Source organism: Anabas testudineus, chromosome 18 (genome assembly GCF_900324465.2).
Source record: "Anabas testudineus chromosome 18, fAnaTes1.2, whole genome shotgun sequence".
Taxonomy (NCBI): Eukaryota; Metazoa; Chordata; class Actinopteri; order Anabantiformes; family Anabantidae; genus Anabas; species Anabas testudineus.
Genome location: NC_046627.1, coordinates 22,386,275 through 22,409,248, shown reverse-complemented (window position 1 = coordinate 22,409,248; position 22,974 = coordinate 22,386,275). Strand labels below are relative to the sequence as shown.

The following is a 22,974-nucleotide window of genomic DNA, read 5'->3' as shown; positions in this document are numbered from 1 at the left end:
AAATGTTTTCATGCTGCAAAAGAATATATCACATTAATATTCATGCTAGTTGCAACACTTCACTGAAGCTACATTATGTTTCTGCTGAGTGAAGTTTTCAAAGCCAACATGCCAACATACATAATTTCATCAACTTCAAATTATATATGTCTTGATCACTTTTTTATACATGATTCAACCTTGTGTTTGATATTTTAAGACAAATAACTCACAATTCAATCTGTGCTTGCTTGCTTTGGCTGCACTTCTTTTTAAAAGAAACCAGAAACGTTGCAACTGTGAATATTTGTTAAACAACACACTGCTGACAGGGAAAAAAAGGGTGTGTGTGTGTATATATATATATAAATATCTGTCTAAAAAATCAAACATTAAGAACTGTGAAAGAAAATCTGAGAATTTGAAATCCAAAAAAAAAAAGCTCCATGTCAACTCATTTAACTCGTCCTTCCTTGTCTTTCCAACCTCCTGAATGTGGTGGTGGGAGGTCAACACTAGATGGTGCTGTTGGGTGTCGTCTCCTCTCTAAGGGGGCTGTGGCGTAGATGTTCATGGTGTTGTTGGTCCCAAATTGTAATCCAGTTACATTGCTGAGGTTAATGGAGACTTTACCTGGAGCGGGAGCATTGCACGGGAATGTGTCAGGACTGGAAAACTGACGCTGCAGATAAACAGAAAAGAATTAGAAGAAAACATATATATGTTATGTATTTTCCATCTGAAACACGAGACTCTTTCACTGTGGAACACGTGTGTAATAATGTACTGATGCAGAGTAAAAGAAAACACCCACCTGGTACTGTGGAAAGACGTTTTGCCTGAAAGGCAGCTGGGAGATGTTTGCTGTTGTGCCCTCAAGTGGCCTTCTAGTTGAAGAAGACGGTGGTGATGATCCAATGGGATGAACAGATGATGCTTTCACTTTATAGTGTATTGATGAGCGGGTAGGGTCAATGTGACAAACATTTGCATGTCGAGCTGAAGGCACATCTGAAAGAGAACAAATTTGTGTCATGAAAAGATGACTGTATGCTGATATAAACCCACCTTACCCTCCTCTGTCAGTGCTTTTAAAGAGGCTAAACCAACATCATTTTTACCTCTGACTCTTTTTGTGTCTCTTTGATTTGGAGTCCAATCACCTGCTATTTCCTGCAAGAAAAGGAAGTCACAGTTCTGTCTGTTATTTGTTCATCATGTCCCAGTGAAATGGTGAAATGAATTCTTTTGACAAACAAATGCACTTATTTTAAATCCAAGAGATATATCACAAGATTGATTTAAAGGTACTAAATGCCAGCTACAGGCACCTCTAAAGGCTACTAACTACCCTGTAAGTTTCAGTAGGTTGCTGTTGAGTCAGATGGCACAGAGGTCACACCTCTACACAGACACCCCCTCACTTAAGCAGAGGTTCTCTCAATGTGAGACTGTGACTCACTTGGAAAATTTTGTCACAGCACAATTCTGCCCAATGTCCAGACCTGATTCTGCAGACATGGAGATTTTAGTGACATATGATTTACACAAAAGTCTAACCAAGATTGTGCAACACTCCAACATGTGGGAGCAGGCTTCTCCATAACTTCTTTTGTTTGTCTGGTTGCTGCACAATTCACGCTGAGTGGGGTTCCTCGTGATTACAATTGTCACCGATGTTTACTGTTTCCACACGGCTGGGCTCTGTGCTCAACCCTGTGCAAGAAAGTAAAGGCACATACAGTACTTCCTGTTGCTTTAACCAGTCAGACAACTCTCTCCAACTGCCTTCATTCATTTTGTCTGATACTCACAAGACCGGTGCTGAAAAGGACTCTTTAGGCATAAATTACTTACACGTGTGAGTTTGCAGTGATCGGAAACTTTGTGCACAACCCGTTTTCCTGTGAAACCCCCCCTGGTGTAGCAGGAAGTGATGTACGTAATAAGAAATATCACAGTATTGACCAAATTGTGCCCCAAAAAAAAAACCTCATGAACCACATTGTTGGCCAATGGAGTTGTGGGAGGTTCTTAAAATAGACAAACAAGAATTTTAATGATGTACAGGAAAGAGACTGCTGAAATTAACTAATTTAGAAAGCTAATTTAGACATTTCCTGAGTGACTTGTTTTGATGTATCAAAGTCATAGCAGGATGAAACTACAGTCTCAATTTTTCTGATCTCACCTGAATTGGTGGACGTCCTGTCGGCACAGTATCACAAATGTTGACACCTTCCACTCTGTCATAAACTACAAAAAATATCAAATAAAACACATTAAACATACAAACTGGTGTTGGTTATTGTGTGACATCAATTACAACCTGATCCATTAATCTTAAACAATTGACTATAGCTTAAGTGTCTATTGCCATCTCACAAAGACCAGTAGCACTTTACAAAGTTTATTACAAAGAATTACAAAATCCGACACCAAGCTGAACACAGATATTATGAGAAATTAGCTTTTTTGGCTAATATTTAGGCGTTTGATGCACTCTCATGCCTGTAAAAGCTACAGCCAACCAGTTGGTTGAGCATAAAGATTGCAAGATATTGCTTGGCTTATGCTACAGAAAAACTAGAAACATAACAGATTTATTTGTGTGATTCAGAGGCTGATTTGCCAATTTGTTTCCGTTTCCAATTGTATGTTAAGCCAAGTTAATGAACATCTGGCTAAACAGTCATTGTTAATGTGCACAGGACCATCAGTAGTAGTAGCAGTGGTGGCATCAGCATTTTATTGTTTTATTTAACATTTATACGCATGGAGCAAAATCATGGAAAATCCCTTTTAACAGTGGTGCAACAGAAAAAAAATATCACAAAAGCAAACCTGAGGTTTGAGCGATATGTAAGCTCCGAAGCTGCTCTGGTAGTATTTCTTCTTCCTTTTGTTCCTGGAAAGAGGAAGAGAAAGCGCAAATTAGGCAGTAACGTAAATTAGAAATAAAAATGCACAATTGCTGTGTCTTGCCAAAATATGACCGTGTTGGTGGAGAGATTGGACAGTTACCAGTTTCTTCAACACTTGATGGACAGCATCTACAATTCCATGTTTGTGCATCTTGAACAGTTCTTCTGTTACAGTCGTACAGTCTGGGAAAACATTAGAGCATGAAGCTGTTACAATATACAATATGCTAAAAACACTATACCACTATGTCGGTGAAGATTCTCAGTCGTCCAGGTGAAGTTATCTTGAAACGTTTCGCTACTCATCCAAGCAGTCTACTTGGATGAGTAGCGAAGCGTTTCAACTAACTAAAGGAAGTCCAGTTGCCATGACTCAACTTCCAGACTATACCACTATATACTATCACCATCTTAATATTTAGGATCCGGCTCTCACTGCTAGAGGTCAGTTAAAGTTAAAGGGACACAAACGTCCGGACCAACATCATTGGAGACATAAATAATAAATGTCAACTCGTATTGGGCACTAGAGGAGATCTGGAGAGCTCCACTTTCAACATGCTCAGGTATGAGATTGCTTTCTTACCAAAGGAGGAGGGCCTTTTGGTGGGTTTTGCATCCCAGGATCTCACCATGAGCTCCATTAGGCTTGTCAGCCCTTCAAGTCCTGTAGCCTTGCACCTGATCTCCTCCAGAGATGGGCGGTCTCCCTCTGGAATGCGAAATCGCACTATGCTGGACTTAGCATCTACAGAAGAAGAATGAATAAAATGGTGTAAGTTTGGCAAGTCATTAGGATGTGGGCCTACATATTATGTACAATATTAACTATAACTGGTCCTCCGCATCCTCACTCATTGTCCCGTTCTATTAATTAACTCTGCTAGCTCTCATATGCTAACATGAACATTAAAATCCTGGCCTGGCTTTAAGGTAAGAGAAAACTATTTATTTTGGTTGCTCCATCTTTTGCTTTGACGAGATATTACTAATACTAAATATAAAAGCCCCCTTAGTTCACGTGACTTGTTTACGGTCTGAGTTCACAGTGAAAGTAAATGACAGGTGTGGTCAGAAAAAAAAAAGGTTTCACTATTCGTGCACCACGTGTCATTGTGCAAAAGAATTGCTGACAAATAAAGACGAGGAAAGAAATTAAAGATAAAACAAACAGAATGAATAAAGAAGCTGTCACTGTCACTTACTTGCATAGGGTTGTTTTCCTGTGACAATGGACCACAGCAGTATACCATAGCTGAAAAGAGACAAGAGAGCGTTGCATGCCAAGATAGTTAATTATATCCAAACAATCACACCCAGGTTAGTTGTAGTATTCGCCTCGTAGTTTGTTTTCAAGTGACTCCTCAATGATCATCAATAACAAAACTATAGTCTAGTCAGTGCCAGAATATTTGATGAGCTGAGAGACGGGTTTGATTATTTTGGTGCTGTTTGTCAGATGTAGTAGGACCTTCAGGTTTAAATGACTGCCATATGGTATTTTACTGTATACTGTACCTGGAACACATGCAGTTTACCTCACGTGATAAGACTAAACCTGTGTTTAACTAGTTATGTGTATGAAGTGGATCTGTACCTGTAAATATCAGAGGCTTGTGTGGGACTGTACGATAGGTCAAATGCCTCCGGTGGCATGTAGCTGATCGTCCCCCCTTCCTCTTCACTGTCTTTCTTGGAAACTCGTGTGACACTGTGGTAAAACCGAGCAAGGCCAAAATCTGTAAGCTGGGGAAAAGGGGTAATGGAGAAAACAATTTAGCACAGAGAGGAAGCAAGCAGTTGTAGGTAGAGAGAAAAAACTCAGAAAGCACAAAATTCAGTGACAACACAAAAATGGCAAAATGGTTCTGCAGCCTAATATGGATGATGGTCCATTAACAGACTGTTGTAAAAAAAAACTTAATCATTACCTTTCACTAAAAAACCATATGTTATTAAAACACTTCACTGCAGGATATAATGCAGCTGAAAGCAACCATAAACCAACTGTTTGATTTTTATTTTGGTATATTATTGGGTCTACTTTGTTCAGTGTGCAAACTGACGTGACAGTATGCTGTAAAGTAAACATGCAGCAAGATGAGATCTGGCTTTTCACCTTGGCATTGAGATAGGAGTCCAGCAGCACATTGCTGGGCTTCAGGTCCAGGTGGAGCAGAGCCGGGGAGAGACTGTGGAGGAAATTTATACCCAGAGCTACTTGGTGAGCCAGTCTGAAGACCAGTGGCCAAGGCAGAGCTCCGCAAAAGTTGCTCTGTTAGAAAAATGTAAGATATACATGAATACAGTATATAAGGAATCACCAAAGTGATTAGTTAACAGTCAACGTCCTGTACCAAAAGGAACATTGAAATACTGCACAGTGTGCACATTTTGACTGATTATAGGTGCTATGTAAAAACTGAAATTTATTCACTGGGATCATTTGTATCAAATGACGTTGGAATGAAATCAGGCATTTGACAATAAAAAAACAAATATTAATCCCATATTATAAACAAAGGAAACCATCTAGTGAGTGAAAGAAAAACAATTAGGTACAATATATTATTTAGTAGGTTACTTGTACGAATGCCAGTGTTCCTCTCTCCATGAACTCCATGACCAGACCGAGCTGTGCTGAAGGTCCTGAGGACGGCGGTCGACCCTTGAAGACCCCAAGCACTTGAATCACATAGGGGCTACTCCCTTGACGCATCATTTCGACTTCCCGCAGCAACGATGAACTGCTCCTGTGTGTGTTTGTTTGTGCTGTCAGTAATTTACACATCCTCTAATGGCATTAAACAGAAGATACTTGTTACTACTCACCCATCATCATAATGAAGAAGTTTAATGGCCACATCACAGCACCACTGGTGATGCCGAGCTTTGTAGATTTGGCCAAACCCTCCAGAGCCAATCACCTCCCAGTCTCTTAGGCTGGAGTCTTTAATCAACAATGGAGCTATACAGCTGGGCAGTGCCATAATTCACTGGAGGGGAAGAATTATTGTAAAAAACTACAGGCCTGAAAACTCAAAGCACGTTGTTCCCCTAAACTGTGACTGATCTCACCTGTGAAATGTCCTCAAACTGTAGTTGTAAGAATATCTTTAAGATAGACTTCTCTAATGCTGGCCGTGATCGACAGGTGTCAGGAGACACAGTGAATTACAGTTTGCTGCGTGTGGCACAGTGTCAGAGTACAGAGTATGCATGCTGAGCAGGCATCTTCTAGCTCATCATCATGTTAGAAATGTAATAAGTAGTGTAATTATTTATGTATTGCAACTAGTTACTTTTAATCACAACCTGGCAATAAAGCTAAAACGTCATGGACAAAACAAAATGCAGCACAGTATTTTTTTTCCCTTGTAAACACACAGTAATGTCAGCGCTCTTTTCTCAATTCATTATAACAAACTGATGACTTTCCAGCTGTGAAAGTTGTTACTGATACTGTCACTGATGGGGAATATTATCTCCCCTTCGAAGGTTTTTTTGTAGCTGTTGTTGTGTGGTCACTTAATTTCAGGAAGTAAATGAGCCTTACTGGTAGAGGAGCCATTTACATTATATTAAATAGGATGTTTCCTGCCGCCTCTGGCTCTTGACTCACCAAACAGTGACAAACCTATATCTCCAGATGAGCTGTGTAATGTTTAGTTTTAAATGTACAACAGTTTCACGTTTCGCTGTGGAGTACTGAGCTCGTACAAGTAGCTTCACTCATGTAAACCACATTTCGCTGTTGGTGGCGGTAGTTACCACTAAAACGAGAATGGGCTAAAGAATACAAACACCTGTACCATGTAAAGGTACAACTGTCCTGTCATGATAACCAACTCTACCAAGACAATAGTATTGAGTTATTACTCAGATTGTGTTGGTTTCACTCTTACTTAGTTTGTGCTGCTGTGTTGACGCTTTAGTTTCTAGTTCTGAAGTGAAAAAAAGAAAAGTTCTATGGTAAATTAACTTTACTTGAACACCAGACTCACTTCGCTTAAACACAACCCATGAATGAAACATTCAAGGCAGAAACCCCCACAAAATGTGGTCAGTCAACGCAGCAGGCACTCTAAACGCTCATAAGAATGGTGAAAGGTGATTTTTCTAAAAGCGGGGAACCACTCACCCTTAGGGATAGACCCTTCTTCCTCATCGTCCAGCCATACCGACAGAGGCAAACGTGTAAAAACCCTCCTGTTCATTCAGTGACTTACTACTCACAGCGGCGGCAGCTCTTTTTCCATCTAAACAGGCAAAAGCAGAAGTGAAACAGTGCAGCCTAGATGCATCCCATAAACCTGTTTTACTTCTGCTTCTGGGTTGTTCAGCAAACAGGCAAGTCTACCTAGTCTATCTAGACAACTCTTTTAACCCTGTTCCTTGCTGTCTGATCTCATGGCTGCTTGCTTTAGCTGCTTTTTTAGATGTTAAACTTTGCCAGCAGAGGGCACAGTCTGTAACATGAGGCAGAGTAAAGGAGAGGAGAGGGTTACACAAAATGACAGATACACACCAAGATTGTGCAAAGCCCCTAACACCCAGCTCCCACTGTGTGTGTCAAATCACCACAGTTAAAGTCTGGTCATTCGAATGACAGCAAAGGGGAAAAAGGAATGAAAGACAGAGAAATCAACTGAGATCGGATTATGATTCCTTTATTTAATTGTGCAATCCTCCAAGCAGGGATTTTTACAGTCACATGATACAGTATCAGAGGGTGTGACCCGTGAAGAGATAACGTCAGGTCAAAGAGCAACCCCACCCATTTTGCACATCAAATTCAGCATACATGTGTGGTATATTACAAGATAGTGGACATCAGGTTTTGACAAGGAGAGAGACCACGTCTCTCATTCTCTTACATCTCTTAAAAATGTGTCGACTGAATTTAATTTAATAGCGATCAGACTATAAACAACTGCAAAGGGCTGTGATCCTGCTGACACAAGTCTTTAACAGGTTACAGATGTATACTTTATTTTTTCTCACTGCTGTGTTTTTCTAGTTTTTGGACAACAGGTAAGTTCTGGGGTCTTTTCTTTGGGTTTTGTTCCCAATAAGAAAACATAGACACGCCTGCCTTGTAAATGAGTAGTAACAACAGTCTCTCATGTCATCTGTCTGATCATACATCTTTACCCCCAACAAAGTGACACAGGATGTAGTGTAGGAGTGCTCTTCCTGTGTCAGACACACACTCTCCGCACCCCCACCACCACCACCACCACCACCCAGCACCACAGACAGACAGAGAGACCTTTTACAATAATGTAGGTTTATTGTAATAAATCGACGTGTGCTGGACGTGGGTAACCCTGTGTGTTACTGGGCAAAGCAGCAAACCAGTGGTTAACAACATCAGCAAGAACAAGACAGACACAAAAAAAAAAAACACACACACACTTCTGACGTCACTGGAAATCCCCTTTTTCTCATGGGGGAACTCTGACAAAAGTAAACAAAGCCTTTTTTCTTTTCTTTTTTTAAATAGCCTTTAAGTAAAGGTTATCAATGAAGTTACACGTTTATAACTTTGTACACGATTAAACGTGATGCGTGTAGAAAAGTCACTCTTGTGCACTTCTGGGGGAGTGAAAGAGGCGTTTTTCACATGGCGCCACGGTCCCAGCTCTCAGGATTACTAACAGGCTGCTGCTCTCCACAGCGACATCATGAGCCAGACGTAAACACCCCGCAGCTCACGTCCTGTAAGGGACCGTGTGTTGTTGTTCAGTTTCGGTTTTGTCTTCGCTGTAAGGTGCAGGAGGTCATCGCGACCGGCGCGTCCGCTGCCTCGCCACTTCCCCCGGGGAGCGATCGTTTTTTGTTTTTGTGGCGTTACGCAGCGTCAAACGCTGAACCTCGGACTGATCTGCGCTGTCGGGTGATCGCGGAAGACTGATGCGAGCTGCTCCGCTCCTCTGTAGCGAGCTGCTGCTGCTGGGAACCGATTTCTGACGGCGCACCAGCGATCGACTTCACGTAAGACGACGACGCACACGTACGAGCTTTTACACTTTTAGTGATGTTGGACCCACAGAGGGCCTCTTGTGTAGCGAGATCAACCATGTTTTCTCAGTTTGATGCCGTGACTGTGGTCAAAACTCGTCCAACAGCCTTATTTACTGAACTGTTTCGCATTATTTCGGTGCCTAATTCCACTCAGGTCGCCGCATTTTGGACGCTTTACGCGTTGTGCGTGCGTCCCATCAGCTGCTCTCGTTCTTATCGACGTGGTGAAGTTGCATAAGCAAAAGACGTGCCCTCTGCAAATGTAAGTGTGCTGTTGGAGAAGGCGAACGACAAAGAGCCCAACAGGCTGCAGTTACAGTTTGGACATCAGGTGCAAAGGGGTGAAGTAGTCAGAGCTGCTTCTTCTTCTGTCTGCATTATAGCTGCCTAATAAGTATAGTTAGTGTTCAGATGGATATTTTACTGTGCAAAGCTGCTGTAAGCATGCACAATGCAAAGCAATGTGCACGTTGAGGTCCTCATTAGTGGTCAAGGAAACAACTATTCTTCTTGTGGTCTACTCATACGTGCATCAGCGCTGCATCTAATAATAAAATCACAGAAACATCACAATGAAAACTGACCAGTGTTGGACTGTGGCTCAATCGACTAGCAGAACTCTCTTCTATGTCACATCCTTCGTTTATGAAGGAATAGGAGGAGAAGTTTCGGTCTCAAGTTATCAGTTTATTTAACAATTCATATAGTAAATTAATATTAGGAGCAAAATGAATAAAGCATACAGAGCTCTGGGTCTAGATCTTCTTATCTCTGACAAACAACAAGGTGTGTGTCAGTTCACGAAGTTTGACTCACCATCTGTCCCTGACCCAGTCCTTTTGTACACAACAAGTGTTGCATAGACATTTGTGCAATCTTCCTCCTGGTTGGTCCGTTGATCTGACTCCCTCGACTTTCTCATCCACTGTAGCGTTATCTGGCTCCTTGACCTTCACCATCATCCGTCATTAGTCCAACTGCTGCTCTCCCATCCGTTGTTATTGGATTCCTTGTAGCTGTAGTCTTTCATCCACAGCTGCCGTTCCTGTGATAAATCCTGGACTTCATCATATGCTTATCAGTTGTTTTTCATATGGTGGTTGTCTCTGTCCATCTCCACTGATGCGTCCTAATTGCTTTTTCATTAACTCCGCAGTAAATAATACTCAACAACAATTCATATTGTGTGTCTTAGTTTCATTAACTCTATAGTAAATAATGGTTAATAGTAAATTATACTCATACTACTCTTGTCTCTATAAAACATGCTATTCAACTATTAATGCTAGATGAGTATAAATTAAAGCATTAATCAACTATTATTGCTAAATGAGTACAAGCTAAAACATTGGTTAAACATCAAATCATATATGTACACAAGTCAAATTCACAATTAAAAGCATAGTAAATAAAAATTCAAATGAATCAAATGTAATTTTTTTTAAGTTTACTGATTAAAAAAAGTTTTGACATATATTCGTAATGGAGAATTTCTCCACTGAAGTAGAGGCACTGTTAATTAAAAGATGTGTGTAGGGGATGCAAAGTGTGAGATCTGCAGAGCATGTTTGCCGTATAACACATCAGACAGATGGCGCTTTGTAGTAGGCGTGAATGATGCCGACCTAAAACTTTATCTTACCACATTTTTGCAACAACAATATCGCATGTGATATGAAAAACGGTTCAGCCGCTGTTCTGCATTCAGAGCTGTGCAAACACAAACTGTTAGGTTAATTAAGGAGCTTTAAGCGTCCATTTTCTAGTCACTAGCGTGCATGTCATCTTGTCAGCAGATTGGGCTGACATCATGTGTGTCATCTGTGCCAACGTGAACAGTTTGTTCCAGTGTTTACTTTGCAGCAAAACCACAAACAACCACAAACAAAACCCTTCAGAATTAGAGGAGTGTGTTACTGCTGTCGCCTTCAACGTGTGCCATGATCTTCTTCGCACATGGGTGGTGTTTCTGTGTGAGGCTGTGAAACTAATCTGAATCAAATTACCTCCATTCATTAGATCTGTAATCTTTCTGACACAGCTTGCAAATCACTGATGTTTCATTGAAATATGATTGGGGCTGATCCATTTTCAAATAACACTTCGTCCAGCGTGCGAGCTCGGTCTTCCACCGTGTCTGTCCTCACATTACTGCTCGTCGAGATATGACCAGTTCCTCTCATGGACTTTTAAAACTTAGAGTTACTGTACTTACTGTACCTTCAATATGTCAGGCGATAGTATTCTTACACTGTGCAAACTACCTATCAGATGAAGTATACTCTGGGCAACATGGTGCAATATGTAGACGACAGTTTAATAAGTGAATACAGCTCAGTTCTGCCCTGATGTTCATCAGCATCACTCATTACAATGCAAAGTTCCTTTGTTAGTCATTACTGGCTAAATATGCACTGAAACAAATGTCATGTCCGTCATCACTTAGTGGGATTTGGCAGCTTCACCCACCTGTTAGTTACCGTGAGTTGAGGTTGGAGACGTCGCTATTACACACCTACGTTGTCGTGGAGGGAAATACTTTACATTTAAAGTACATAAAAGCAAATATGCAAATAGTGGAAAGGTGAACAAATGAATCAAGAAGAATTTCACCTTTAAAATGTTGTTTTTGAGCAGAAAGGTTATATTTAATTAACTTTTAATGAAGGGATTAGTAAGTACCTCATATAATAAAATATACACTAAGTATCTAACTAATTCTATATCTAACTTCAACAAAAGACATTATTAGAATCAAAGTTAGCTGATTAATCACATGAACTGTTTTGATCACTGAATAATTTATTGTCAATGTAAAGTAAAATACAAAAAATTTGTTGTTTCCAGGCTCTTTTTGGAGATTTGATGCTTTTCTTCAATCCCTCATACATGAAAGGAAACGAAATACATTTAGGGATTTCCTGTCTGTCAGGCGAAACGAGACATTTGAAGACGTCACTTAGTTCTAGCTCCAACTGATTGTATCTCCTAAGGTTGTTTTGAACACAGTCATCCTCATTAATGAGTTACTGATGATAACACGGTGACAGCATTACTTCAAAGTACAAAACTGTTGATCAAGATGCCAGCCGTCATGCAGTTGTGTAACATATTCTAAATGATGCACGAAATGTGTTTTTTTGCAGTATGTTGGACTGTGTGACACTGATTTAAGAACGAGGGATGGACGACGAGAGAAGTGATGGAGGTGGAGAAGCAGAGGTGGAGGATGAGTTTGCGTGTGCTGGAATGCTTCGCGGATCTCTGACCTCCTTGCACAGCACTGTGGAGCGGATATTTTGCGTGAAATTTGCAATCGCGGCAGATGATATGCCCCATGGAAACAATGGACAGATATGGCTGAAACTACGAGGCTCAAGCGGCAATGTAAAAGCTGCTAAAGTAAGACATATTTCCTCTGAACCTGTGCTCACAGTAATGGAACCATTGAACAATAATACTACTATTAATAATACGACTACTTATCCCAGCCTGCTTAATCCCACTATCTATCTGCTGTCTTGTGCTTTGTTTGTTTGTATTTAGGCTCTTTGAAAGTTGTCTTATTTTCATTCTGAGACATTCTGTAAACGCTGATTTGGATACCAGTGAAGTCCTATCGATGTTACTGGTAGCACTGGTTTACAGTTCCCAGAGAGAAATGCCTAAGAAATGACTCACTAAGGGTTTAAAATGTTGACTAATAAGTCTCAGTTGTGGTTTCAGTCCACATGTAGTCTGCACATGCAGATTGATTGAAAACGCGAAATGAAAATCTAATATGTTAACTTATATAAAGGTAAACCTGAACCTGAATTACAGCTTGTTTCTAGTAACTAGGGAAACGCAGTCAGTCTTTATATGATCAAAATAATTAAAAGCAGTAGTCACATTTGTCACATTTCAGTTCAACTACATATATATACATATATATATATATATATATATATATAGAGAGAGAGAGAGAGAGAGAGAGAGAGAGAGAGAGAGAGAGAGAGAGAGAGAGAGAGAGAGGTATATATAGTTGGTATATAGAATACTGTTAAATAAACAAGTTATGCGGCACTTTACTTCCTCTTTTTATCACCCATGCTCCTATAGACGAGGAAGAGCTGCAGGTTCAGAGAGACACAAAACAATTTCTGAATGTCTGTAGTTGTAGTTTGGTTTCTCTTTGCGCTGGGTTTGTGTCTCTGTGATGGTTTTGTCTATGTGTTGTATCTTTTTTCTTTCCTTTCGCTTGTCTTTGTGATTGTTTTGTCTCTTCATGGTTGCTTTGTGGCTGTTTTGTCCTTTATCTCAACTCTTAGCTGAAGGTCCACGCACTTGTTCCCCCAGCTTCACACTATACAGTGTAATAATAACATACTCTCTGTTTGATATTTGAAAGCTCCAAACTAAATAAGTAAGTGGACCCTGAGCTCATTCTGTCAGCTGCTGTTTTTAGTGTTGAGAATGAACGTCCAGCTCAGTGTGGATGACAAAAATATATATATTTTTCTTTCCCAAAATGCACAATAATAATATCAAATTCCTGTTTTTGTAGTTATTTGTAAAAGGAGTGGTGAACCAGGAGGAGCAGAAGGAGGTCTCATATCCCAGTGTCCTTCACAGCGTCTTCTGTGGAGCCAGAGGGCTGTTCATGGACTGTCTGATTAAATGCACGTCAGCACATATAGTGGTAAGCAGTGGATTCAGGGACTTTGGTAGGCAAAAGCCACACTGCGTAGTTTGCAGAGAACATTTAATATGTGCAAAGATCTGCCTCAGGCGTGTCTAGTCATAGCGAAAAGGCAAGAGGTGACATGAGAAGTGAGTCATAACAAATAGAAAACAATAATGGCGGCAGTTGCTGTTAGCAATGTACCTTTGAATGTTTAAACAACTATGACCATTAATTTGATACTGAGGAAAACTCAGGGAATTATTTTATCTGATTTTTAAGCTGTTTTATTGGATTTTTTTTTTTTGGATAGACACGAAATGTCACGCTGTGCGCAAATGTGCCTTTAACTTTGATGACGTAATAACAACAAAAATTACGCTATTAGTCAATATCGCTATTATGTCATGATCTAAGATGTGTTACACCCTTTATGAAGTAACAACTGCTTCTTAGTGTGACACTGTGATGTTGTCACTGGAAATTTTAAACATATTTGCATACTTTTTTTTTTGCAAATACGGAACTCAGGGAAATTTATTACTTTCTTTTTCCTTATGAGTTGCTATCTGTTCTTAGAAATCGGTTATTTATGGGTTGTTGCCCCTTCATGAAATAATTGTAGATACTAAAAGCTACTTTTTCTGCTTGAGCTACCTGTTAACCACCCCAGACTATATATATATAATTACATATTGGAAGTGAGTGATTAATCCCAGCTGAGAATATATCAGGTTAGTCACTTTAGGGTTGTTCAACCTCTACTTTTACTTCTTTGGCCTCATTCAGACTGAAAACACAGCCCCCACCTTTATTTGAATGACATCTGTGTGTTAAAGAGTGGAAATATTTCAGAAGTTTGCAATGAGACCTTGAGGTGTGATAAACCTCTCAGCCTCGGGAGCAGATGGGTTTTAAAAACATGACGCACCAACACAGCTCGGATTGTTGTTAATGTAGTTCTGTTTGTCTTTTACCAAATCAGGTTGGTTCTCCAGGATTCCTGCTTATATCAGGTCTGGCAGAGCCAGTGGTACGGGCCTACTCCCTTATCACAGACCTGGTTGAGAGGTATGAGGGCATACAGTCCAGACACTCTGACACTGGGGACAGAAGCTCAGGTGAATCCCTGGATTCACGTCGGGCTTTCAAAACTCTGGTGGAGAAATGGGAGGACAGACATATCCTAGATCTTCTGGTGCTACCGGGCTCAGTGAAGGAAATTCTGCTGGATTTGGTCAAAGAATCAGGACTAACACAGAGAAATGGCAGATTACATGGTGAATCAGAGGACAGATGGGACGAACCCTCAGCCATTACGTACACGTGCCCTGACCCTTCCACCACTTCTGATCGGTGGGTTGAAGGGACGAGTGCGAGTTCAAGAAAAGCTGCAACCAAGGACTCCTTCCAGTCTCTCTCCATGTGTGCAGGCACTCGAGGGAGAGCAGAGGGCGCTGAGGCAAGACTCGTGCGTTCCCCACAGGAGGTGGCAGAAGAGGAGGAACCAGAGCAGAGGCAAACATTTGATACCAAAAATAAAGAGGGACTGGGGAATACAGAAGAACAGGAGATGCAATTGTCAAAAGGAAACAAGGAGTTCTGGCTTCTTCTGAAGTTCTTCACAGCCATGGGATACACAGAAGATGTCGTGAAACGAGTACTTGCCCGAACAGGGCCTAAAGAAGCTTCACAGATACTGGACTTGGTTCAACAGGAACAAGATCGCAGCGACCAGGAGCAGATAATTCAGGGTGTGTTAGACCCTAAAAATCAACATAGTGTCGCCCTGAAACCGAGCAAGAAGAACCGCCCCTGCGAGACAGAGCACAGGGAGGATGAAGAAACAGCTGAAAGTGGATTTACTGTGATCAGTAGTAATGGAGAAGTGGTGGAAATTAAGGAGGGAGGGAGCGATGGACCAACCGGAAACACAAGACACTTTGAGGGAGAAGGTAGTGCTGAAATAAACGAGGAAGGACATGAGGAAGACTTTGTCCTGGGAGTGGTAAAGAAAGCCGCGGCCAGCTGCGGGTACACTGAACAGAAAGTAGCCAGAGTCTATAGCATGTTGCCTGATCGATCCACTCACCAGCTGCTCCTGGAGCTGCAGAGAGAGCAGAGCACGGAGACAGAAGTGTTCAGGGAGGGGCCAAGAGAGATGGACGATGTGGTGCTGGAAAAAGAGGGACCAAAATTTGGAACAGCAGAAGATGACGAAAAGAGAGAATCCGCTGAGGTAGGTGGAGTAGACGTGCAGAACCTGACTGCAGAACCGCATCTGCTTCCTCAGAGTTACACATCGAAGCAGCCAAAGCGTCACCAGCCTTCGAAGTCACACAGTCCTCACCAAAGTGTCCTGCCTCAAGTCAAAGGGCCGCCCATGCCTACTTATGCCTCAGCCCTAGATCCTCCACTCAGCAATTTCCAGTCCAATAAACAATATGGCCAAAGCGTCTACTGGACTAATGCATCCACCCCAAAACAAAATCATCCAAGTCAAGATAAAGCTCTTAAGCCAGAGCCCCTGGGGGAAAGACGGGGTTTGATGTCCGCTTCTTCAGTGGTAGTGACAGGGGAGCAGCGTTTCCTGGAGGGACTCCAGATACCCTTTGACCTCCAGCTAGCAGATAAACCCGGAGACCCGAAGCTGAGGACGATCATAATTGATGGCAGCAACGTGGCCATGAGGTGGGAATTGATTAATTAGAGTCCACAATACGCAAATAAAACGATCATACTTCTTTAAACAAGGACACGGTGATAAAGTGAACTGAGGTTCATAACACGTTCCTCATTTCATCTGTATTCATAGAGTGAGGTTCTTCTTGGTAGATTCCTGGTTTTGTAATAAAACATGTTTTGCTCTGTGTCTTCCACAGTCACGGGTTGGGTCACTTCTTCTCCTGTCGAGGAATCGCTCTGGCCGTCCAGCACTTTTGGGATCGAGGCCATCGTAACATCAGCACCCTCGTGCCACAGTGGAGACAGAAGAGCGACCCCAAGATCAAAGGTAACCCTTCCCATCATCACATAGGACTTTAAACTTAATCTCTTATTAGCTTGTATTATTGTAAAAATTAACTCATTATTATTTTTATTAGTTAATAAGTTCCTGAATAGTTTATTTATTAGAAGAAGCAATGTTTAAATCAGCAGTTCATCACATGGGAGGTTTGTTGCCTCTTTTACAACTATATAGAATCATTTTCATCAGCTAATGGACTAATTTAATTCAATGTATTGTTTCAGTATTTTCATTACTGTACTGTAACATTTTACATGTAATGTAAAATAGACGAGATTTCAAGAAAATACAACCAAAAAAAACAAACAAACAAACATTACAAAAAACATTACAGTACCCAGAAAGTACAGATGTACTCTGCCAGTATACTTCTGTGGCACAGTATTCTTCATTTTTAAGGACCGCACATTGTGGTTTTACAATTACAAAGGTCTCTGTGCTTTCCTGCGTGTGTGTGTTTGTAGTTACAGGACCTTATGGATTATACACACAGAGGGAATTCCCATTGCAGCTTTCATTTGATTCTATTTAAGGGGAAACCAACCCGAGTTGGACCAACATGTGACGGTGTGGGTGTGCACTTTTCTTTTTGTGCACACTAAGCTGAGTGGTTTTTTTTTCCTGCCTTTCAGAGCAGCACTATCTGACTAAGCTGCAGAAGTTGGGTCTGCTTTCCTACACCCCCTCCAGAGAGGTGCAGGGTAAGAGGATCAGCTCGTACGATGACAGGTAGACAGACTCTCACCTAAAATAGTGCATTGTGTCTGTGTTGTTGTCGCAGAGTAAAGACGCCGGCGTGTAAACAGAAAGTTACTGGTTTCACACGTAAAATCTGTGCGAAAGTGAGAAACATTTTCACTTTTCATTTGGTGTCCATCACCCCACCCCCCCTGTCTGTAGTTGTGACTAGGAGACCAGATGTTGCTAAATACCTTCTATATTCATATTAATTTAACACAATAAGACAGTTGAACCAGACCAATAATTCTTTATGTTAGCTCAGAGTAGTTATTGTATTGGAAATTATGAATTCCTAATGTGAACACATTAAAATCCTGCCTCGAGTCAGTATGTAGTGTGGAACTGGCACAGGGCAGTTGTTCTGACCTCTTACAAGAAGGAAGTCTAGTTGCCATTAATCAAATTCCAGGTAAAACTTCACTGGGATGACTGAGAATCTTCCACATTGTTTCCACAGACTGATGCTACAGCTTGCACAAAAGACAGATGGAGTGATAGTGACTAATGACAACCTGAGAGACCTCTCTGATGAGTCCAATGTGTGGAGGGACATCATCAAGAAGAGGTATAACAAAAAGACGACAGCAGATCATTCAAATTTGGCCTGGTTAGCAGCTCGATCAGGATCATCCTAGGTGAAAAACTGCTTAAAGGGCTAGTCCACTAATTATAGTGCTGTGTTCTGATGTTGCCTCCCCAGACTTCTTCAGTATACATTTGTTGGGGATCATTTCATGGTCCCAGACGACCCTCTGGGTAGAGGAGGGCCTCACCTGGATGACTTTCTATGTTCAGAGCACAGGTATTACCTCACATACACTTTTATTTTTCTTCCATGTTTAATTGTAAAGCACAAACTGTAAAATAAAGCTTGTTGATTCAACTAAAGTTATAAGTGAAACTATTTAAAGTGTGCAGAGGTGGGGACTGAATTGAACACCAACCTTCCTCATGGTTCACATTGTTTTCAATATTATTAAAATAAACATCGGTGACCTTGCTGTTTGTATAAAGACACACAGCAAGTCACCGCTGTCAATGTTTTCTTTAAACTTCCAACAAAGAACAATGTTTGAAGGACGATTTATTTTAAGTTAAGTCAGAAAAAACTTTATAAGTTTAGACGTTCTGACAATAAAAACGTTTTATGTTGATCCAGACTTAGGATAACTAAGTTTTTTAATTTCAGGGAGGCCTCTTTTTCAGGAAGAAGTGCTAGACAACCACCACAGCCCCTGTATTTCTAAGTCATAAGAAACTAACTATAGTACAGTTACATGTTCTCTGACGTACGGTTTTTATATTCACACAGGACCCCTGAACCAGGAAACCATTCCTTTGGTGGAGTATCCACCCCTTTCCATTCCTCCAAACCTCCACGCTCCCAAACCGAGGTCCTGAACTTCCGCGACAGAACACTGGGGGGTGCTGTGGATGCAGCAGGTGGAGGTAAAGGGAGAGGGCATGGGAGGGGGCGGGACAAAGGACATCAGAACAAGCAGCATGATGGTGGAGGTGTGAACAGGAGTCCAAAGAAAACAGCCAGCCTGAGAGAGCAGCTCGGTCAGGTTTTTCCAGACCAGGAAAACATGGTGATGCTGGTGCTGCAGTGCAACCCTGAGGAAACAGACATCAATGTGCTGTCTGAACTGATCTTGCAGCAGCAGAACAACTAGACACTTTTTTACTCTAATTGTGTTTCCTACCAAAGGACCAATAGCATATCACACTGGAACTTCCTGTTCACAGTCAACCACACACATTATTTAACAAAATAGAAGTACTTTGCCTTGTGTATTGCCTCTCATGTTTGTAGTTTCTTCCTAATGGCAACTAATATTTGTATAAAAAGATTAAAAGTTGGATGAAAAAATCTTACCTCTCTCCACTGTGCATGCTTTTATTTCCCCAAGTGAAATTTGACAGGTGACCTATGAAGCAGGATCTGATTTTTATATTTGTACATTTAGTACTAAAACTATTACATAGATTGCTGTGAAAGTTGGTTCACATAATAACCAGCAGATATATTGACTTTTAATGATCAATCCTGCTGCGAGCATGTTAGCCTGCTTATGTTAGCAGCTTTCTATACAAATAATATTAATTGGCAGAGATGGAAAGTAAATTAATGTACTCAAAAAGTTTACCTAATTACAATATTGAGGTACTTGAGGTAACCTTTTTATTAATTACTATATTTATAAATTTTACTATGCACTTGTCATAACTTTCAAACAAAGCTGGACTAGACTAGTACAACTACTACCTGTACTACCTGTATTTGTACAGGCTACCTGTACTATAGTACTTTGAGTAAATTTAAACTTTATACTTACTTTCATACTTAAGTAAATTCTTTAAAGTGGTGATTTAGTGAAGTATTTGTTTAGGCAAGTACCGCACTTGTGATGATGATACCTATGATGATACCTATCTACCTTCATTCTCTGGGTGGTTTTAATGTGAGCTGTGCTTTCACCAGTGCTTTTAAAAGAAGTAAAATTAAAAATGGTATTTTTCTGTAATTATACTGTCCTTAAAACATTCTGTACATCATTTTTTTAAATGAGATGGATGCTAGTGGAGGCTTGTGCATAATCTGTTTGCTGTTGTTTTCATTTGTACATTTTAAAACTTATTCCTTGATGGAAAGGGGAAAATGTGAAGAGTTTCCATGTTGTTTTTCAGAGTTGGTATTTGAGAGTACTAAAACACTGTATAATAATGGAGAAAATACTATATATATATTAGGGACAGCCATGGTGCAGGGCTAATTTCTAGTTCACTCGTACAGTTTCTTCAAAATCTATTTTAATGGACGGGGAGGTACCCACGCCAAATGATGACAGCTATCGAGCACATGTGCAGAAGTGGGATGTAAAAAGGCAGAGACATTAAATAAAAATCACATCTGGGTCACTTCAGCAGGTAAACGTAGCCTGTAACTCTGAACTCTAAAGCAGCAGAGATTGCTGTTCAAGATCATTTCCACTAGAGGTCGCACCTTACCCCTATTTATGTGGAAGTGTGAGAAGACAGTGGCTATGATGTAAGACCAGAATTTAATTAAGGTCAGCTTGAAATCAATAATGAAATGAGTTCTCAGAAAAATTTTTTAAACATATGCACATAATTTAGAAACTAGGAAGTTTCCATTTGCATTTCCAAGGAAGGAAAACTTGCACATGGAAACAATGGTTGCCTCTTTAGCTTCCTGTTTCTGCCACAGTTTTACCACAGTTCCATGTTAAAGGCCAATGAGAAAAAAAACTCTCTACAGTGTTGCTTTAACTTTAGAGTACTGCATGTTAAAGACAGATTCAGTAAAGGTTTATTGTGACTTTTCACCTTTGACATACAAAAATGACCACTGCAAATGCAAATATGGAGTATGCAGCAGTTCATACATGTATATTGGAGCCGACTGACTCTATGTTACTGAGTAAATCAAAAACATAACAAGTCGTTTGGAGCAAATTCTTCTCTCATTTCCACAAATATCCTCTATTGCCTTCTTTGACTTCCTTTTGCTATTGTGTGTTTTTTTAGTTTTGTTTGTCCACTGCACATAATGAACAATTGCACAATAAACTTTACAGTATAGTTGTGTTTACACAACATGGAGAATAATGGATGATGACTTGTTACTTTTTTGGACTTCACGCACGAGGCTTCAGGCTCCTCTTTCCGAGAATAGATACATTTCAAACCGGTTCGGTGAGTTTTGAACAACAGCACAAAGACGGCACATCTATTTAGGGAACAACCTGGGCAGTGAGAATATTTTCACACAGTCAAATAAAAGAAAATAAATGCTGCTCGATGGCCTTGCCCAGTACAACTTCCAGCTTGTCTAGTGATGTCTGATTACTAGTCTGATTTTAATAAAAGTGAGAAGCAGTGGGTGGTGGCTGCATGTGTGGGTTATTTTTGTAAAGCCAGTTTAACACATTTGCATATTGTGCATTCATTGATAGGTAGCAGCAGGATATCAACAGAAGAGGTGTGGCACTTTATACTGTAAGTCACAGTGTTGTTAAAGGCTGCTCAGCATGCACCAGGGCAATGCTATGGATGGCTTAACAGCATTTAGAGTAATACCTGACATTTGAGGTGCACAAGTGCTTTTTGTACAGGTTTGGTGACAGATGAACTTCTGTTCACTGACTCACTGTGATGAAAGAGCTCTAGCTCGCCACATAACACAAAGGCTGTCTAGATTGTCTTTTCACAAAGTTACAAGAAATCAGATGGACAGATGGTCTTTGAGTGACTTGTAACATTTGCAGTTTCATTTCTTCATACTGTTGCAGTTGCACTTTCGTTTACAGGTGGGTACAAATCACTGCCACATTGTACCAAAGACAGAACGACATTAACAGAAGCTGACGGCACAAGACCAAATGTCTCTCGACTGTTTGTTTAGTTGCTTGCTTTTGTTACGTAGCAATGTTGCTCTTGCAGACTGACTGGCATCGTATCCAGATCATTCTCTTTGTTATATATCTGCTTCGTTCCCTTTGTTTTGCACTGAGAGAGTGCAAACCTCTAATTCTTGACGCAGAAAAGGCAAGTAAAGGTTTTTAAGATGTAAAACAGCATTAGTGGCTTAACTTTTACTACTTTATATTATATCCCATATATGATTTATTTTCCCACATCGCACGAGTTTGGGCACTTTGCCCCTCTGCACTGGTGACCTGCACAAGGCTTTCATCTGGTACTAAAACCTGCAGCTGTGCCGCTATAAGTGTGTGTGTGTGTGTGTGTGTGTGTGTGTGTGTGTGTGTGTGTGTGTGTGTGTGTGTGTGTGTGTGTGTGTGTGTGTGTGTGTGTGTGTGTGTTTGCAGATGCTGTAAAATGTTTTTCCTACTACACCAATAAAGATGTTGGATTTGAAAAATGACTGAGTGGGCACAAAGAGAGGAGAGAGAAACAAACATCTTGATCAGAGGAAGTCAGAGATTTATTTACTTGCTAACACAGAGAGAATTTGATGATCCCGCTCTGTTGATTTTGTCAGGGATGAATAAAACAATGTTATCTCCATATTTACCCCTAACATTTCACTCTACGGGAGGGGCGGGGCCTACCTGCCTGTTGGGCCTGTTGTGTTAATGTCCCTGTGGCTGTGTACCGGCCCTTCATCATCATCCTCTTGATCCTCCTCCTCTTCCTCCCCCTCCTTCTCACCCCCCAGTACTCTTCCTCCTCCTGCTCCCTATCTTGTTCCTCCTCTTCCTCCTTCTCCTCTTCTTCTTCTTCCTCATCTTCCTCCAACTCCTCCTCTTCCTCTTCCTCCTTCTCCTCCTCTTCCTCCTTCTCCTCCTCTTCCTCCTCTTCTTCTTCCTCCTCTTCCTCCTTCTCCTCCTCTTTCTCCTCTTCTTCCTCCTTCTCCTCTTCTTCCTCCTTCTCCTCTTCTTCCTCCTTCTCCTCCTCTTCCTCCTCCTCTTCCTCCTTCTCCTCCTCTTCCTCCTTCTCCTCCTCTTCCTCTTTCTCCTCCTCTTCCTCCTCCTCTTCCTCCTCCTCTTCCTCCTTCTCCTCCTCTTCCTCCTCTTCTTCCTCCTCCTCTTCCTCCTTCTCCTCCTCTTCCTCCTTCTCCTCCTCTT

The 22,974-nt window shown here is 40.9% G+C and overlaps 2 protein-coding genes across 4 annotated transcripts; one reads left to right on the top strand and one right to left on the bottom strand.

The window, feature by feature from the left end:
• Position 1: 1 nt before the first annotated feature.
• Positions 2 to 7,450, bottom strand: ripk3 (receptor-interacting serine-threonine kinase 3). Of its 2 annotated transcripts, XM_026352984.1 has the most exons (14): positions 7,432 to 7,450; positions 7,045 to 7,162; positions 5,736 to 5,899; positions 5,488 to 5,656; positions 5,023 to 5,178; positions 4,501 to 4,649; positions 4,109 to 4,158; positions 3,490 to 3,651; positions 3,004 to 3,086; positions 2,824 to 2,887; positions 2,171 to 2,235; positions 1,101 to 1,152; positions 794 to 990; positions 2 to 661 (listed from the first exon to the last, which is right to left on the bottom strand). In XM_026352984.1, exons 3-14 carry the CDS (start codon positions 5,891 to 5,893, stop codon positions 434 to 436), a joined length of 1,533 nt encoding a protein of 510 aa, XP_026208769.1. In that variant the 5' UTR covers positions 5,894 to 5,899; positions 7,045 to 7,162; positions 7,432 to 7,450; the 3' UTR covers positions 2 to 433. The 2 variants fall into 2 exon arrangements, with proteins under 2 accessions (XP_026208769.1, XP_026208767.1); XM_026352982.1 differs by lacking the exon at positions 7,432 to 7,450 and having other exon boundaries at positions 7,045 to 7,288.
• Positions 7,451 to 8,167: 717 nt separating this feature from the next.
• khnyn (KH and NYN domain containing) lies at positions 8,168 to 19,240 on the top strand. Of its 2 annotated transcripts, none has more exons than XM_026352916.1 (9): positions 8,168 to 8,900; positions 12,077 to 12,332; positions 13,477 to 13,611; positions 14,579 to 16,284; positions 16,476 to 16,606; positions 17,254 to 17,350; positions 17,820 to 17,927; positions 18,063 to 18,164; positions 18,675 to 19,240. In XM_026352916.1, the coding sequence occupies exons 2-9, from the start codon at positions 12,114 to 12,116 to the stop codon at positions 19,036 to 19,038; spliced, it is 2,862 nt and encodes a 953-aa protein (XP_026208701.1). In that variant the 5' UTR covers positions 8,168 to 8,900; positions 12,077 to 12,113; the 3' UTR covers positions 19,039 to 19,240. The 2 variants fall into 2 exon arrangements, with proteins under 2 accessions (XP_026208701.1, XP_026208700.1); XM_026352915.1 differs by having other exon boundaries at positions 8,168 to 8,919.
• Positions 19,241 to 22,974: the final 3,734 nt, after the last annotated feature.